The sequence below is a fragment of the Motacilla alba genome, chromosome 12 (genome assembly GCF_015832195.1).
Source record: "Motacilla alba alba isolate MOTALB_02 chromosome 12, Motacilla_alba_V1.0_pri, whole genome shotgun sequence".
Lineage (NCBI taxonomy): Eukaryota > Metazoa > Chordata > Aves > Passeriformes > Motacillidae > Motacilla > Motacilla alba.
Genome location: NC_052027.1, coordinates 19,256,692 through 19,275,342, shown reverse-complemented (window position 1 = coordinate 19,275,342; position 18,651 = coordinate 19,256,692). Strand labels below are relative to the sequence as shown.

The 18,651-nt window shown below is 44.5% G+C and overlaps 1 protein-coding gene across 2 annotated transcripts; it reads left to right on the top strand.

Annotated features, from left to right (window-relative positions):
• Positions 1 to 4,955: 4,955 nt before the first annotated feature.
• GP9 (glycoprotein IX platelet) lies at positions 4,956 to 15,157 on the top strand. Of its 2 annotated transcripts, none has more exons than XM_038149643.1 (3): positions 4,956 to 5,087; positions 6,514 to 7,107; positions 15,122 to 15,157. In XM_038149643.1, exons 2-3 carry the CDS (start codon positions 6,520 to 6,522, stop codon positions 15,140 to 15,142), a joined length of 609 nt encoding a protein of 202 aa, XP_038005571.1. In that variant the 5' UTR covers positions 4,956 to 5,087; positions 6,514 to 6,519; the 3' UTR covers positions 15,143 to 15,157. The 2 variants fall into 2 exon arrangements, with proteins under 2 accessions (XP_038005571.1, XP_038005570.1); XM_038149642.1 differs by lacking the exon at positions 15,122 to 15,157 and adding an exon at positions 10,143 to 11,003.
• The last annotated feature ends 3,494 nt before the right edge of the window (positions 15,158 to 18,651 follow it).

Genomic DNA, 18,651 nt, shown 5'->3' with positions numbered 1-18,651 from the left:
TTATATTATATTATATCATATCATATCATATCATATCATATCATATCATATCATATCATATCATATCATGTGCTATACTAAAACTATACTAAAAGAGTAGAGAGAAAGACATCAGAAAGCTAGAAAGGAATGAAAAAGAATGAATAACAAAAACCTGTGACTGCTCAGACTCCAGACAGCTGGACTGGGATTGGTCATTAAGTAAAAACAATTCACGTGAGACCAATCAAAGATGCACCTGTTGGTGAACCATCTCCAGACCACATTCCACTGCCATCACAGTTATTGTTTACATTTCCTCTCTGAGGCTTCTCAGCTTCTCAGAAGAAAAACCTAGTGAAAGGATTTTCATATAATATCACAGTGACACCCTGCCTTCTACATTTCCAGCTCTTCAAGTAGAAAATAGCAGGGTTTAGTGTCTTAGGTTGGAAAATGCAAGATGTGCCTGGGGGTGTGCATTCTGTTTGCCCTCTGTCAGAGCTGGGGCAGTTCTCTGCTGTTCACGGGGCAGTTTTCTTTATCTCTCCCACAAACCAAGCCTCCCTCCAGGAGATCCCTTCTGTCCATGGGCCAGCGAGTGTCCCTGCATGGCTGATCCAATTCCATCATCCCATTGGGAGAAGCTCCACCATGGGGAGGAGCCAAGCATTCCTACCTGGATACAATCTGAGATTCTGGGACACCAGGGCAGCCTTTTCCCACTGCATTCCCAGAGGAGCAGCTTTCTTCTCCCCTGCATTCCCAGAGGAGGACCAGGCCCATCTCCAGCACCCCTGGACCTCCAGAGGAGAACTCCCCCCTTGTGCAGGATCCCTGATCCAGCAGAACCACAGCTGGCACTGCAGGAGGGCTGAGCCACCACTGAATGGGACTGTGCCACCACCCTGACCCACAGGGTGGCAGGGTCCCATTCTGACTCTGCCAGTGTTGGGGTTTCTTTACTATTACATTTGTTTGGGGTTTTTTTTAGTTTTCCTAGTAAAGACCTGTTATTCCCATATCTTTGCCTGAGAGGCTTTTAATTTCAACATTATAACAATTCAGATGGAGGGGGTTGACATTTTCCATTCCAAGGGAGGCTCCTGCCTTCCTTAGCAGACACCTGTCTTTTCAAGCCAGGACAGTTTAGCTGATGATTTAGCTGATTTTGTTTGTCCCCACTCTCCTTTAGCAAGGACCACACCACAACACTCAGAGTGCTGAACAATCTCATGCATTTCCCAGCCCTACTCCAGCTGTTATGCAATAAATTGGTAAAGATGCTTAAACACCTTTAGCAGCCTTGCCTGAAGAGTTAGCAGAGCATGGGAACAAGGTACATTCATGGATAGCTCTGTCACACTGGGAATTCAACAACCAATGGCCCAAACAGCTGGAACAGAGCAGTGAAATCATCTGGAACTGAGGATACCACATGCAACCATTTATACCAGGGGAGGAGGGGCTGCTTTGGACTCTCTTTAGTCTGGTCCAAGCACTGAACCTCCATTAGCACCAATCCCAGGGATTTCCAGAGGGAATATTGCAATTTAATTTAATATAAAGGCACACACGAAAAATAGAGAGCAGGAGATCTGCTCTGACAGCTCAATCTCAATCCTAAATAAAACAATTCCCATAAATGCAGTGTGGTGTTGTGCCTGCCTGGAACACTGGATTGTATTTTTAATGACAGTGACTGAGCATAAAGAGGTAGAAAAAGACTTGCTTCTCATTAGAGCCAAGCAAGCAAGGCAGAAAGGGGCACAGAGCCTCCAGTTTGCCCAGCCCAGCCCAGTGTAAATCCAAATTGACCACGAGCATGTTCATTAACAGGCTCAAAACCCCCCCGAGTTCCATAAAACACAAACATGTGCTTTTAGCCCTCTGATGTAGACAGATCACTTAATACACACATTTTGTACCTCGGATTTATTTGTATCTTGGAGACAATGGAAAACAATATCCTAAAAAGAACACAATATTTCGTTCTTTCAGGCAATTCTTTTGAACTGAGAAATTATAGCTTAAGGGCCGACTGGGGGGGGATGCTCAGCATTTGAGAACAAAATAACTTGGATGACACCTAGTGGGAAAATAAGCAATCACTGGGTGAAATTGTGAATGGGGAAAACGGCAAAGAAGGAGGTTCTCAATGAGAACAGGCAGTAGGAGAGAGAATTTATTGATAAAATGAATGGAGTGTAATTTAGGAGAAAAATTTCCTAAATGACAAGACTTTATTTGCCTGTGCCTGAGGAGATGGGATTTTGGATTTGACAGAGGCAAAACCCCATTAGCAAAACCACGATAAATGTGCAGCAGGAAAAAATGCGGACAGGAGGAAACTCTGAGCCCTCCTACGTGGAAATACTCAGAAGGCTTTGACAGCCAGTTCTGCAGAGTGAAGTAGGTATGAGGAATATTTTGGCCTTCAGACAATAATAGCTCCTGATTTGAGAGAAACCAGTTTCTCTTTAATTCATTTCTGCCAACAATATTCCTTGCTGTGAGAGTGAATTTTGTGATTGATTTTTTTTTTATCCTTCTTCTTGCTTATTGGTAGAATTCATTAATTGCCAGTGACTCACATCCTGTTACAAAGATCTGTTTTGGTTAGTCGCTCCCACCAACCTGTTTGAAAATACAGAAGAACAGAATTAATCAAGGTGAGGGGTTTTAAATGAGAAGCTGTGCGTTGGCAATGTGAGGTGGGCACTTTTTTCAGCACTGGGAATGGAAACAGTGCTTGAGAAAACTCCTGCATTTCTTGGTCAAGAACAGGTCACTGTCAGCAATAAATGACTGGAACTCCTTGAAAGGGACTAGAAAAGATAATGGCATCTTCTGGCTGAGTTTGCTCTCAGCAGGTCACACGTTTGATCTGCTCATTTATCTGCAGCTTGCAGCTTTTTTCTGAACCACAAGGAAAGCAGTAATCTCCCTCAGCCCTTTTCCTCCCTGAGTGATCACACACGGCCCCCACAGAACTCACTGGAGGAGTCAAGGCTCCAAAGAAAGCTGATCCAGAGGAAAGGGCTATCAGGGGAGAGGTGAGGAGAGAGGGGCTGTTTGGGACATAAGGGTGTCCAGAAATCCCTCTCCACTGAGAGGACACAGAGCCTCTCCCATTCACAAAAACTTCAAATGGATTCTCTCTGTGGAAAAAAGTTATTTCATACCCTAACAAGATTATAGCAGATTATAACTTTTTTTTTTTTTAAATTAGTTCTTAATAAATCCTCTTAAATGAAGAATCCTCATTTGGCCTACAAAAAGCTACAGCCCTAAAATCAGAAAAGCAAATGCCTGGTGCTTCTGGCAGCCACTCCCTGCACACCCTGAGCTCCACAGGGAGCTGGAGCACTGGCCAGGGGACAGGGCTGGGGACTCAGCAGGAACAGCTGGGCACATCTGGACACCTCTGCTACCCCTGGGACACCTGGAAGAATGCAGGACTAATTGAGGACAGCACAGAATGGGAGTGTGCAGTCCAGGCATTCCAAATGTTTTCAGTGCAGAAGGACACAGCATTTGATTTCACTGTGGCAGGAAGGTTTTGATTCCGTGGCAGCACTCCTGAAGGCACAGTGGCACACACTGTGCAGGCACAGGGCACACAGACATTTATGGAATCCCTGCATGTGCTCCCCAAAGGCAGGGGAAGCACCCCAAGGACGGGAGGACCATTGGCAGTGCACTCACAGCCACCCCACACCTGACAGGCAGAGGAACTGCTCACCTCAGCATGGGAGGAATCATCTCCTCATCTCAAAGAAAAGATCAGAATTCTAACGGGCTTTGAAGTATTTTTCTTTTCCCCCTGGCACTGTCTGAATTGCCTTTTCAAATGCTAAAGAGCAGAGATACACAATAAAGCATTTTCTTAAGGAAGTTCCTAACAAAGTTCCAGCTCCTGGTAACTCATTAGACCTAATGAAGAAAAGTTCTTTTAAAATAAGTAAAAATTAGACAACAAGAATTGTGGCCGGGATAATTTCTACACCAGAAATTTCCTTTCCTCCCAGGAACAGCGGTTATAAAGAAAGGACAGCTCAAAACCACAGCTCTGCTGCGTATCTGCAACATGAAAACCTCGCCTGGGCTTCATTTCCAAAAGCAGAACAGAGCTCCAAGCCTGTCCCCAAACCAACACTACACAGAACTGGCCTGAATGGAGCACCAGACCCACAGCCAGCTGGGTTTCCAAATGCCAGCTGCCACTGGAATTCTTGTGTGCTCATGACTGGTAAAACGTACATCCCAAACTTTGCACACCCAATCAAATTGAAAAATAAATCCTAGTTTTGCTTTCCCTTCACACAGACATGGCATTCTGTGTTTAGATGAACAGATACATGTGTCTTACAAACTTGTATGACCCTAATTTACAGGCTTTGCAGCCAAATACACACAGATATTTCAGAAAGTTTCCTTTCACCAGTTGGAGTTACTGTTTTTGAACACGGGTGACCCCAATTTAATACTATATTTTGGGTGACTTCAACACAATTTCATCTCTTTCAATTCAATTCAATTCAACATTATTAATATTTCCTTTCTCTGTTCCTGTCTTTCTCTATCCCTTAATGATGTCACCTGCCTATCATGGTTATTTTGATGTTATGGTGTGCTTTTAGAAGTTTTATTGAAATGGTGAGAAGGCAGACATTAAACAAACCTGGCTGACTAATACAGAAAAACTCAATTTCACAGGCTAACTTCATCTCCCTCATCTGCTGGGGCTTGTGTGTCTCAGCAGCTCAGACCCAAACTAACTTTTATACTTGGAGATTTTCTGGAGATTAAAAAACCCCACAAATTTCAGATGAGATTTTTCAGATCCTGTCAGATGCAATAGGAAAAATACACTAGGAACAAAACAAAAATCCCAAAGCATTTCTTCTTGTCTGCAGCAAGCACAAGACCCACCCCAAGCACTTTATGCCACGGCACAACCATAAATAGCAGCTCTGGGCTGCTGCCCCATCCTGCAGAGGAAAGAGCTCATCTGCCCTGCCACGCTTCCCCGGGCTCGGAGCACTCAGCCTGCCCTGCCAGCCCCACTGCAGCCCTTGGACAGGGATCAGGAGGGGACAAACAGGGTAAGTGTCAGCCAGGCACCTCCCCAGCTCTCCCTTTTCTGCCCCTGTTCTGGTTTCTGCTTGAATTTGGGTTTCTTGCTGTTTCTATATTTAATCAGAAGAGGTAATCTTTTCCTTAAATAACACTTAACTTATTTTAGCCGGCTGTCATAGCCTGTCCTTCTAAGATGTTTACTTTGGGAAAAAGAGCTCTGATAGATTTCTTGAAAAATCACAGATGAGTATCTGGGTTCAGAGCAAAGATACTCAGAATACCCAGTCCTAGATTTCAGTTTATCTTAATGGCTGCAATAGGCTTTAAGGATGAACAAAACAAAATGTAGTGTGTGTACCAATGCCAAAAATTGGTCAATGAACCATCCTAGCAAAAAAAAAATTGGGGGTGGGAGAGGTGGGTGGAAGCACAATACGGAAGTTAAATTATGACTATCAAGAGCAGAGTAAAGTCTGGGCAATTACAGAAGAACACGTGGAAAAGAAAATAAGCAGCAGGTGGCACAGGACACAGAGAGGAACCAAAGGGTATTTGTCAACTCACTGGCAAATACATAGGAGATGGTTAAGATGAGTATTTCAGCTTCAGAAAAAAAGAAGATTTTCAGATATTTACAACTGTTTAATTCCTTAAGCTTCATTTTGAAAACTGGTTTAAACACACAATTTTAACATTAGATCTATGACAATATGGAAGCAGAATAGAGACCTTTGCCCGAAACTAAACTGGTTTTTCTCATCATCTCCTGGTGACATTCTGTCCCAGAATTTTGATCAATTAATATTTTTTGTACAATTATGAAGGGAAAACAATGGCCCAGAGAGGAAAGGGAAGAACTGTGCTGTCTTCAGTGTTTGTGCTGAAGTTGGGGAGAGTGATTCTGTGGGACATACAGAAAAAGATTTTTGTACAATTATGAATGCAAAACAAGGAACTAGAGAGAAAAAGGGAAAACTGTGCTCTGTCTTCAACATTTATGCTGAAGATGGGAGAGTGGTTCTGTGGGACATATAGAAAGCTAAAGATTTGTCATAGTTGAGACAGAGACAATGCAAAGCAACACACTCCATTTCCAGAAGGCTTCAAACCCTGTTTTTATTCGAGCATGTGTGCTTTTTCTACACTCTTACAAAGCTCATAAGTTTACACTTTACTCATTGGTCACAAGAGACAAGCAAAGGGCTTATTGGAATAGGCATTTGCAGGTTTCTCTTATTCATCCTTCTTTCTTTCATGGTTTCTATGTGAATGACCTTGGTAGAAAATTCTTTCAGAGGCAAACATGGAACCTCTTATCAAACTTCTCAATGGCTCACAGAGGCCAATGTAAAACCCCTTCCACAAAGATTTTATTCCAGAAACCTAAACCTGGGTGAGAAATAGCTGCTGTGGAACCACAGTAATACACCTCACTTCTTGTCGTTTGTGCAGCTGCAGATGGAGCTGCTGGCCGTGCTGGGCTGTGCCCTGCTGCTCCCCATGGTCCTGGGGGAGGATTGTCCATCCCAGTGCAGCTGCTGGTCCCTGGGGGAGCCGTGGGGGACGGGGGTGGACTGCAGCTCGCGGGGGCTGCGCGCCCTGCCCGCCCTGCCCCGCCTGACGCGCAGCCTGCACCTGCACAACAACAGCCTGGCCTCCATCCCCGCCGGGGCCCTGGACAGCCTGGGCCACCTGCAGGAGCTGCGGCTGTGGGACAACCCCTGGCACTGTGACTGTCACATCCTGTACCTGAAGCTCTGGCTGCAGGATTTCTCCGCGCCCGCGCTCGCCCGGCTCAGGTGCGCCAGCCCCGCTCCGCTGAGGATGAAGCCCCTGGGGCAGCTGACTGGGAACGATCTGGGTGTCTGTGCCAGGCTTCTCCCAACCAAGTGTCTCCAGTTCTTCTGGAGAGACCTCATTTTAATTGCGGGAACAGTAATTACCCTCCTTTTAGTGGCGTGGGCTCTGAAGTTCTCCAAAAAGCTGGTCTGCCAGCTCAGCCTCGGGAGCCGGCGGCTGAGGAGGAGCATCCCCAAAACCCACAAGGTACTGTGAGCTCTTCCTTGCCACCAGCCTGGCAGAAACTCCAAACTGCTCCACAACAAAAGAGCACTGGTAGCACTGGTTTGAATAGTCAGTGCTAAAGAAGCCCAAAGCCTGGGTCCTCAGGCGAGTTGGATTTAATTTTTCTCGAAAACGAAGCTTGGTGAGGTTTGGACAGACAACTTCCACCCTGCTGCCATCTGCTCATATGAAGAGCAGATTCCACATTTTTAAAAATCATTTAACTTTCCATTTTCCCACTGAATTCTCAGCTCTTATAGAAAGAAGATTTACACCCCTACACTTTTTAATAAATGGAGAAGAACACCAATTTTATTATTTTAACAACTCTTTTCTCACTCAGGCTCTGTGAGTTTACAGCCCATCAGCATGTCTTGGTGTCCCAGGGGGCTTGGTAGGACCATTCCTGTGTGCAGGAAAGCTCAGCCCTCTCTTCCTCAGGTTCAGGAGCTCCCTGCCACCAAAACCACCCAGATTACACAGACCAGACACTGAATGCATCCCTGATTGAATACAGTTAAAGATGGACTGGTAATGGCAATATAATCAGCAAAATAATTTTAAATCTTATGGAATTTCCTGGAGGGTGAAAAATGATAAAGCATTCTATGTGGAACTGAAATAATGGATGCTTATTGAACATTCATATTGACCCAAATTTGATCTCTTTCACTATTCCAAACATTTCTGATTAAATTTCTAAGATATTTCCAGAACTTGTCCTTTGGAGATCATTTTAGAGTATTTCCCCTGCACTGAGGTTTTCAGTGTTTTAGAAGACAACCACCATTCTGTACGAATGCAGAATATTACAGAAGAAATGCACTCTGGCATCGCTCATGGAATTTCCTACATGACATTTCTTGTTTCCTCAAAATGAAATAAATCATTCACTCTAAAAGCTTATCACTCTCTTCTGTGCCTATAAACTAGATATGCATAGAATAGTAAACTGCTTTACTACATGGCTTCATTAGTACAAATATTTTTTAAATTATCAATTACTGAACATTTCTGCTTGCACCAACTAACACATCAGATGAGATGCCAAGAATACAGGAAAAAAATAATTGAGAGAACTTCTCTGTCCTTTTAAGAGGAAAGAGGAGGGAATCTCTTCCATGGCTGTAGTTCACATTCTACCAAAAGAGCCTTGTATTTATAACTTTTCATCCACTTGGATTTTATCTGGAAAAAAAGCCCTCTGTAAAAGGGACAGCCGGAACTAGCTGAGGGTCAAAAGCAACACTCAGTGTTTATCTGGCAGGGCCACTGTGTCATGCTTAGCCACACACTCCATGAAACTGCATAAATAACACCACAGCTGCTAACAACGTGCAAAGGCAGGAAAAGACATCGGCTATCAAAGTGAAACACACAGACAGCACTCCCAAAATGGGTTTGGAGCACCCCAGAAACTGTCACTGCATCCTGCCTGCAAGGGGCAAACTGGTGGCTGTATGTGCCTGCACAGTCTGGGAACACAGGTGTGACTGCTGGGATGATTAAAATAAAATAAAATAAAATAAAATAAAATAAAATAAAATAAAATAAAATAAAATAAAATAAAATAAAATAAAATAAAATAAAATAAAATAAAATAAAATAAAATAAAATAAAATAAAATAAAATAAAATGTTACGAGGTTTGCTTCCACAGTGGGCAGGACAAGTCATCAGAGTCAGCATCATTGACCAAAACCTCACCGTAGCACACACAGAAGGTTTGTGTGAACAGCAATTCTGGGTGAACTGCAGTTCTGTGCAGACTGAAACCCAATTAAGGAATATTTTCAGGTTTCATTTATTAAATAGCACAGTATGTGAATTACCTTTTTGCCTATAAATTCTCTATTTTGTTAACACTGGAGCAAACAGCATTGCTCAAGCTGAACTGTCCAGCTTCCTGCTTGCCTTCTGCCAGGCTTTAGTTAGAGTTTATTCCAGGTTTGAGCTCATGCACCAGGGAAGTTTGCGAGGCTCCATCATCACAAAACGCTGCTCTCCTTTGTGCTACAGGGCCACCATCCTGACAGAACATGATTATTATTATTCACATCATTATTAATGTGCTAACAGCCAGCTCTGGAGCTCCCTGGAACGCAAGGCAGCTCATTCCCTAAGAACCACCCTGCCTCAGCTCAGAGCACGCTGAATAAACCAGCCCAGCTCTGCCCCATGGGATAAACCAAAGTGGCTCTGCCTTGTCTGGCTTTGCAGCACTGATGTTGCTCCTCTGGGTGCAGCCACTCCAGGGCTGAATGCTGCACTCAGCTACAAATACTCTTTTCTGCACCAGAACTGAAAGAATTGAAGCACTTCTGCTTGTTTATAAGACAGAAGGATTCCCAAATCCAGAAAGAAATCAACAGCGCCGTTGTCCTGGGCAGCAGTGGCTGGGGCCACTGGAGCTCCTGGGAAAGCACAGCAGGAGCAGGGGAGCCTGGGGACGAGCTGCCCAAAATGTGCCAAGGGTGCAGCTAAGCAAGTGGGAAAAACAGTGGCATTGCCATGGACACTTGATATGCCTGCTTTTTTATGTATTTTCATTTTTATTGGGAAATACCTTCCTCCTGCCTGGATAGGGCAGTGGCAGCTGCCAGCAGCTCCAATCCAAGTGGCACTGCCAGGGAGGGCTGGGCACCTGGACAGTGCAGGAGGTGGCATGGTTTGGGGAATGGAGCCAGCTCGAGCCCTCCTGCCCTGGCAGGAACATCTGCTTGCAACAGAGGAGCAAAAAGCCTGCGATGTAAGTAATTTTAGAAGAGATGCCTATTCAGAGTAAAATTGCAACATTTTCACTAAAATGTACCTGCCACTGGTGTGGGGTCACTGAATTTGCATGATTTCTTAGAGCACCCTGTCCCGTGCTCTAAGGATGTTGGTATTTTAAGAACATACATTTCTCACGTGTTTCAAATCCCACCTCCTGCGGGTGAAGGTTAAATGAATAATGAGATCCAAGTGCATCAGCCTTTCTTTTTCAGGAAGAAATCTGAAAGCAGCTTTTTGTTTCAGCCACGCTTTGAGAATCAGCCCAGCCTTTGCCAGCAGCTGGTCAGCTCCACGCGGTGTGTGGCAGTCCCGGCTAGATGGTGACAGGGGTGTGACAGATCCCCCTTCCGAGCTCCGCTGAATCCCAGCCACCTGCGGAGGCGCAGCGCGGAACAAGAGGGCGGCAGCACCGGTCCTGGGGTGCAACTGGGGTGACTTCATTCGATGGCAAAACTGCCCTCCCCAGAGTCCCAGGACCCCGAACTCAGGGCAGACAACAGCTTATAAATGGGGGGAGGGCTCATGGGAAGAAAAACTCTTTAACTAATCAGGAGACCTGGGGGTGAAACACAAGGCGGGAATGCAATGTATAAAACAATGAAGAATTTCAAGGGAGGAGAACAGCTTCAGTGAACTAATGGGGCTTGGAAAAATACAAAACCGACAGGGAAGTTTCTAGGGGGAAGGCAGGTTTGGGGAGAGATTGACATTTAATGGAAGGAGGAGTAAAGAAGGTTCTGGGGAAAGGGTAGGGGGTTTAAAACTTAGCAGGGAGTAGCTAGGTAACAAACAGAAAAAACAACACTTAACTAAACTAAATAACAATGAGGGAGCAAGTCTAGTTTTAGAGACATAAGATGCAAAATGAAAAACCTGTGCCACTCTAAAGGCAGAGAAAGGACAGCATAAGGGAATTACAGAATCAGAAATCAAACAATAAACATACTAATAAAACAAAAGAAAACACACTACAACGAGGTGGATATGTGGCATTTTTCTGTTCTGACAATCTCTTACATGTGAGTGAGTGTAGGAAGTAGATTTGAATTTACACATCTCCATGGGCTCACGCTCATATCTAACCTGAGAGGACTTTGACTGTAAACCTGTCCTAAGGTTTGCTCAGCAACCTAGGTAAAATCAATTCACACTAAATTCATGCTAGAGACCAAGCACAGCTTTGCTCTCAGGAACAAAATGCATTGCAAAGTTAACCAGCTTGTTCTGTATTTATCATTTGGTTAAGTGGCTGTGCATTTAAGGATTCAGATTTAGTGCTCCCTTTCAAAGGATTTAACTACACAGAAAATGAGTAACACAAAGTAAAATGTTTGCTTCTGTTCAGTTAAACCCCAGCCAAGTAATAATAAGAGAGATGTCACATAATGACAGTCATTTTCCATTTTATTTGCACACCTTCTGCTCGCACTGACCAGATATGGAACTGCATTGAAAACTACTAGAATAACTCGCCCTCTAAAAGGAGAAAAACTCACCTAAGAAAAAGTTTCCAACACCAGAAAACCAAGACTTTTCCTAGCCTAATAAGACAAGGGAAAATAGGGATTCCCTCAGGTGAACAGGAAATTTCTTTTATTTTTGAACTAGAAAACATAAACTGTAAGAACTAAACACTAATTCAATGTACAAATCACACACCAAATGCAGTGAAACAGGCTGGTGTGTGCTGCCACTCCTGTATTCTAAATTAACTAGCCAATACACATTCATTCTCATGCTGATTTATGTTTAAATGCACTGTTTGGGGAATTACTAAAATAGAATTTGAGGCTTCATAAAACTTCTGTTCTTCCTGGATTCTTGTATGTTATGATTTATACCTGAATTACAGGATTTTAGTTTCACTGCCAACAGATGAAATATTAACAATTCCTACCTAATGACTCCTTTGACGGTGCTAAGTTTACTGTAATGCTTTGTAATGCTACGTTTATTTATCTTAATGCCTTTTCTCTCCAGAGCACAAAACCATTTCCCAAAGTGCTGCAGCTCTGTTGCTGGAACCCACGTAAATATTTCGCCATTAGATTGACTCCACTAAAATTCAGATTACGCTCAATAATGGGTGTGTGACAACAAATTGCTCCAGTTGCATAATGGCCACATGGCTGCTATTTATACTGAGCTCCTTCCCAGGGGCACTTTGCTCCTGACGTGGCCTCTGCAGTGCCTCCCCCAGCAGCACTTCCCAGTGTTCATCCCAGTGATGTCACAGCTACTGCCTGACCTGGCATCTTCATTTCAGCCAAGAGAAATGTTAGCATTTAAAATTTTGCTCAGATTTCATTTGGCTTGGCTTGTCTGACCAGCAAGCATCCAGTTCTCTAGCAATCCAGAGTTATTAAAATTGAATGGTGCCATTCTGCATCAAGACATTTCCTGGGCAAAGTGGACTGAAACCTCTTCCCTCGGAACACTGTTAAGGAATAGGGCTACAGAAACACAGAGCATTCATCTTAGTCCAAGGGGAAAAAATTCAAATGAGGCCCTTTCTTAAATGACCTTGATCTCTAGGGAAGGAAGTGTCAGCAGGGATGGATTGCAGCCTCCCCTTTCTCCTTGAATCATCTCTCTTGTCTCCTCTTTCGGGGTCAAAAGGGTTTTACCTCCTAACTAATAATTTATTTTTTGACAAAGATTTATAGACTGCCTCCTTCGGCCACAGAGAAAGACTCTGGAACCTGACACATCCAAATAAAATCGACCTTTGCAACCCTCTCCCATCAGCACCAGGGCAAAGCAGAGGAAGGTCATGGCAATGGCCACACCACCAAAGGCTGCCCTCAAGACAGCAGAGCATTTAGAACTGAGGGTATTCTTGATTTCCCTGAGTTTGCAAAGACACTGCAAAACCCAGTAATTTAACATTCAGGTGCACTTATCAAAAGCTAGAAACTGAACCAGCAGCAATTACAGCCTGAAGGGACAGTGTGGCTGGACAGTGCCCAGGCAGAAAGGGCCCTGGGGGTGCTGGTGACAGCCGGCTGAACATGAGCCAGCAGTGTGCCCTGGTGGCCGAGAAGGCCAGTGGCTCCTGGCCTGGATCAGGAATGGTGTGGCCAGCAGGAGCAGGGAGCTCATTCTGCCCCTGAACCTGGCACTGGTGAGGCCTCACCTCGAGTGCTGTGTCCAGCCTGGCCCCTCAGTTTGGGAAGGACTTGAGACCCTCGAGCAAGTCCAGAGGAGGCAGCGAGGCTGGAGAGGGGCTGGGAACACAAACCCTCTGAGGAACGGCTGAGGGAGCTGGGGGTGCTCAGCCTGGAGAAAAGGAGACTCAGGGGTGAGCTTATCACTCTGCAGCTCCTGGAAGGTGCCTGTGCTCAGCTGGGGCTGGGCTCTGTCTCCAGGCAGCACCGACAGAACCAGAGCACACAGCCTTGAGCTGCACCAAGGCAAATACAGGTTGGATAGCAGGAAAAAGTTTTTCACAGAAAGGGTGATAAAGTTCTGGAATGGCTGCCCGGGGAGGTGCTGCAGTCACCATCCCTGGGTGTGTTTAACACAGCCTGGATGTGGCACTGGGTGCCAGGGTGCAGTTGAGGTGCTGGGGCTGGGTTGGACTCGATGGTTTTGAAGGGCTCTTCCAAGCCAGTGATTCTGTGAATTCTGTGATTCTGTGAATTCTCTGAAAGGGGCAATGAAAGGACACAAATTGTGCACAGCAAAAACTCAGAGCCCCCGAAGGGATTCCTTTGCCTCCCAGCACTGCTTGGTCTGACTGCTCTGAAAGTGGACCAACATTGGCACCTAGTGGCTGCTGAATCCAACAGGGACAAAAGTTCCCTGGAATTTGTCACCCTTTCCAAGGGATGGGCTGAGATTTTCCAAACAAGCTGCCAATTACTGCCAGCTCTTCCCAGAGTTTCCATACAAGTTTTCTGTCCTGAAGTGTCAGAAGGTGCAAGACTCAAATTGTTTTCAGTTGGCAGAAACCTGGCGTTATTAGAATTCTGGACACCGGGCAATACAATCTCCATTTGTTTTCTTTATGGTTATTAATCAATTTTAGACATGCCTGGAATTTTCTGCTACTACAACTCCCAAAGTCAGAGCTCAATATTCATATTGAAACTTGACTGAGGTTTTATTCCTTCTGTTCTCCTAAAGTGATGATGAACTTTAATGTAAATTTAAATTGGACTAATAACTTTGTACTATGACTTCATCCTATCAAAGCATGATAAAACAAAAAAGGAAAAAAAGTATATTAGGTAAAACAAAACAATGAAATCAAATCCCTTTGTGGGTCTTTTTCCCTACCATTCCCCTACCTAAATGATATGCAGCATCATAATTTTTAAAGGCCCAAATATTTTAAAATAACTTGAGCTCTCTCAGCAATCTGTACCAGGGAAAATTACCATCAAAAAATCCTACTATTGTGACAACATCAGGGACCCCAAACAGACACAAGGAGAATGAAAGCCCAGATTTTAGGATGTCTGATAAAAAGAATAAGGAGCCAGCAAACTCTGCAGATTTCCAGGCATTTCTTTACTGATTCTTTAGCACTTTGTGCCGTATTTCATGGACACGCAGCCTCAGGCCAGCTGGTAAACCCCAGTTCATGTGCACCCTGCTGCTCTGTGGGACTGGCTGCACTGGAAATGCCAGGCAGGAATCCTGGGGGGTGCAAATGCTCCTAAAGACACTCAAAAACTCCCTGACCCTGCACTCCTGAAGGTGCAGCTCCAGCCAAGGTGATGCAGGTCCCCAAGCAGCTCAGGGCTGCACAGATATCCAAAACAAGGGGGCTGGCTGTGAGGATTGGCCAAATAAACCGAGGAGTTTGGTCTCATCAGCCACTCCTTGATGTCTGAGACTGATTTCCAGCTGGGTTTAAGAAATCGGTTCTGTAATTGGCACGGCTCTGGAGTGGTGTGTGTGTCCTCACACCCCATGAGATACAATCCCTGCAATGACTGCCTTTCATCCTCTACAGAGCACAGACAAGGAGAAAAGGATGGGTGACTAAGGTTGATAAAAGCCTGCAGAAGCCAAGCAGAGGAGGATTTGCACTTCATTCATTCAGAAGATGATTAAGCTGTGTATATGAATACAGCATTTCAAAGGACAAAGAGGCCAGTCTCCACAACTGCGTCATCTGGAAGGAACTGGAAACAGCTGATGGTTTCTAACATTCAAAATGCCTAACTTGGAAAACTTCATGAATACAATTACAATTTTTTTGTTCTCCACAGCTTGTTTTGGAACTTGGCTGATAACAAAGGTGGCACCCGCGCAGGGTGAGGAGCACGTCACACGTGACAGAGTCACACAGCACTGCTGAGCTGCTGCAGAACGGAAACTATTTCACTGCTGGGAGTCACCATGAGGGAGACATTTTCAATTCTCCTCATAGCAAGGGTAGGCTCTGCAGGCTTAGAAGGAGTACTCAGTACAGATCCTTGGCTGGAGAAGTTTTGGACACCGAATTTATCCCTGTTTATTTGTCAGTAATTTCCTTATAACTCGATGGTTCTGCTGCCACCCCATGCTATTACAGAAAAAGGTCACCAGGCAGAGGCAAAATTTCTGCTAGAATAGGTCTAAGTGACATCACGTTCTGAGATTCCAGGAGTCCTCCAAGGGCTGGGAGCACTGCTGCTTGGGAGCACAAAGGGTTGAGGGTGGAGGAGAGCACAGAAGGAAAACCCCACTGTAACAATGTGGGACTTCCCAATTAAACCCAATTCTCACCATCACCCTAAAGAGCATCTCTGTCCATGTGTCCCATGTTCCTGCTCACACACAACACAAACATGGCAAAGAGAGGCTGCCAGCAGGAATTCCTGGACAGCAGGAATATCTCTTCACTGGTGATGGGCTTCAAAACACCCACCCATTTATCTGTGTCAGGCCTTTGGGGGTTAAAAGATCCCCACCCCATCCACAGAGAGGACAAAATGTTGTGTCTTCTGTAAACATAAACACTCAGGTACTCTCAAGAAGGAAAGCTCAAAATATTAAAAATATTATTAGATTGGTACAAGAGCAGCTTGCTTTCAGAAACTCAAGAGTCACAGATCATGTATGATTAAATGTGCACAAGTAAGAATTTATGCATCAAATTTATGGGGCTATGTCAGGTAATGCTGAGTGTTGGAACATGGTTTTATTACTTTAAAAAAAAAACAACCAAAAAACCCCAAATAAGTAGGTTTTTGTATATATTATATATAGGTGTATATATATAAATAATATATGTATATATATGTATATATGTATATGTATATATGTATGTAAATGCATATATTGTATTTTTATATATTATATTTCTTATAAAAGGTGATCTTTCAATATTTAACAAATAGCTCTCTTTAAAAAGAAATTACAATATATCACTACTTTTCTTGTCTGAAAGAACTCAGCCCATTCCAGCTGAGTCAGCTGTAAAATGAGCAGGCCATAAAATTATATCAAGAACTACAGATGCTTAAACATTCTCGTAACCAAAATCTAACCAGGGAAAGGCTGTACCACAAAAGGAGCATTACCACATCAAACATCCTGCCTGCATTGTAAATACAAAATGTTGAAATTTGCTGGAAAATTTCTCTTGGAACACAGTATAAACAATATGCCCACCGAGCCATAACTCAAGTCATCCCGGTTTTCATGAGCAATTTTGGTGATTGTTCCACGTCCCCAGTGGGAACGCATGCTTGCTACTGCAGAGAATTCGGTAAATTCACTGTGTCCTCACAGAGTTTCAGAACTTCCTTAGAGCCCCTGCCCTCGGCTCCTTCTCCAGCACTGCAGGAGAGTGGGGAACAGATTTTAGGATCTCCCTCGTGTTTTTTCTGTTTCATGTGAAATCACTGTAGATGATTATTTAGAAGGTCAGAATTTAATTTCTTTTTAAACTTCAAGTCTCCAGCAGCTGCTTTGAACCATAACCCAGCCCTCTCCCCCAACTCCAATGTGGAAATTGCCAACAGCCTTCCCCCTGCACCCAGGGCTCTGCAGCTCGGTTTGGTGGAGGTGAAATTTCACTCTGTTCCCTGTGGAACAGAGAGAACAGGAAACTGCAACCAAGGCCAGTTTAGAGGGTTTTCTCCCAGGTTTTAGTACTGTTTTCTAGGCACTGCTAGAGTAGTAATAGGTAAGAGACTGTCCAGAGTGTTCGTAGCACTCTTCTCTGATGAACCACTCTCAAATACAGCCAGATACAAATTGGAATTGACTCAAACCCATTTTGTTTTTCCTGTTTTACCTTTGCATGAAAGAGGTGTTAACCCAAATAGAGTCTGGGGATTAATCAAAGAAAACCAAATATTTTAACACTCAAACCACTGCTTACAGCTTTCACAATGTGACAGAGCTCATCACAGATCCCTCATGTAAGCCTAACAATATAATGTGACAATTTGTGGGTTTTGTTTGAGAAGTTCTTTATTTTAAAAGCAGTTAAAGGCTTGTGATGACAAGCAGCAACAATAACAGCTAATAGAAAAATGTTTGCAATGATCTCTAGCAAGGATAGTTAAATAGCTGATTTAAAATTATCTTCATAGAAATAGCACCTTTAGTTTTCCATTAAAATAACGGGATACAATGAATTATAGATATTAAAGACTGACATCTCTAGCAATTCTTCCTCCCAACTAACCTAAGTGTTTTTCTCAGCTCTGAAAATATAATTAGCATGAAAGCATACACACAGTGATGTCTTATTATCCCTTTAACAGCTCTTCTGTCCTGGCTGGTCAACATCCAAGAATGCAGTGTCCTGCTTAATTCAGGGCTGCAGGAACAGAAAGCCTTTGCTCCAGCCTGAGTACTCAAACCTCTGCTCTTGGCTGGAAGGTAACCATGGATCACCAAAAAGATATATCCAGACCTGAAAAGGAATAATTGTGGAGCCCCCAAAACCAGATTGAGTTCAGAGGCAATTCAAGCCAAGCTGGCCTGGTTGGCAGTGCAGGCTCAGAGATAATCAGGTTGCTCTCCTCCTGCACCTACGGCACAATTTAACTCTCACTCTTTGCCATAAAAGAGTTTCATGTCGCAGTTTTATAACCTGAAACGACGAGGATGGAATTTAGCTGATCTTTGGTACAAAGAACAGAATGGCAAAATGTGCTCTGTCAATGTATTTAATTAGTCTTATTTTTATAAGCATCTTGATTTTCCACATAAGCTAGAGGAGAGTACCAGTTAAAGAGCACGTTGCAGATAACCCAGATAGCAGCTAAAACGAGCAATTCCAGACTCCTGAGATATATTTATCTTAAAACACAGCAGCAGTGTGTGGTGTAATGGTCACACACATCCACGTGCACATGTCAGACACGTCGCTGGATGTTAACAGCTCCAAAGCCGTCTCTCAGCCTCGCGGGACCCCGCAAGGGTGAAAAACCATAGCCCTGAGCCTCGGCCTGTGCCTGTGCAAACAAACCACACCCAGCGCAGACCTGAAAGCGAAAAGCCGGCCAGGGGAGCCAGCTGCGCCGCCCGGAAGGCTGAGCGGCAGCGGCGCCTGTTTATTTCTGTAAAAGGAATGCACAAAACCAGCAGAACACAACACAAAATGTGTCCCTGCGGCGAGGATGTCACACCGGCATGTGCGGATCCTCGGCCCGGGCAGCGCCGGACGGCTCCCCCGCACCGCGGGCACCGCTGCCGCGCGGGATGGCTGGGGGCGCCGGCACCGCCACGCCACGGGGACCTGCGGCCGCAGCGGCTGTGCCGGGGCGCTGAGCGAGCCCGGGGCAGCGACCCAGCCCCG

Coding starts and splice junctions, on each gene's coding strand:
- GP9 (XM_038149642.1), top strand. CDS start 6,520: ATGGAGCTGCTGGCCGTGCTGGGCTGTGCCCTGCTGCTCCCCATGGTC. Junction 7,108..10,142: donor GCATCCCCAAAACCCACAAG/GTACTGTGAGCT, acceptor TTTTTGTTTCAG/CCACGCTTTGAGAATCAGCC.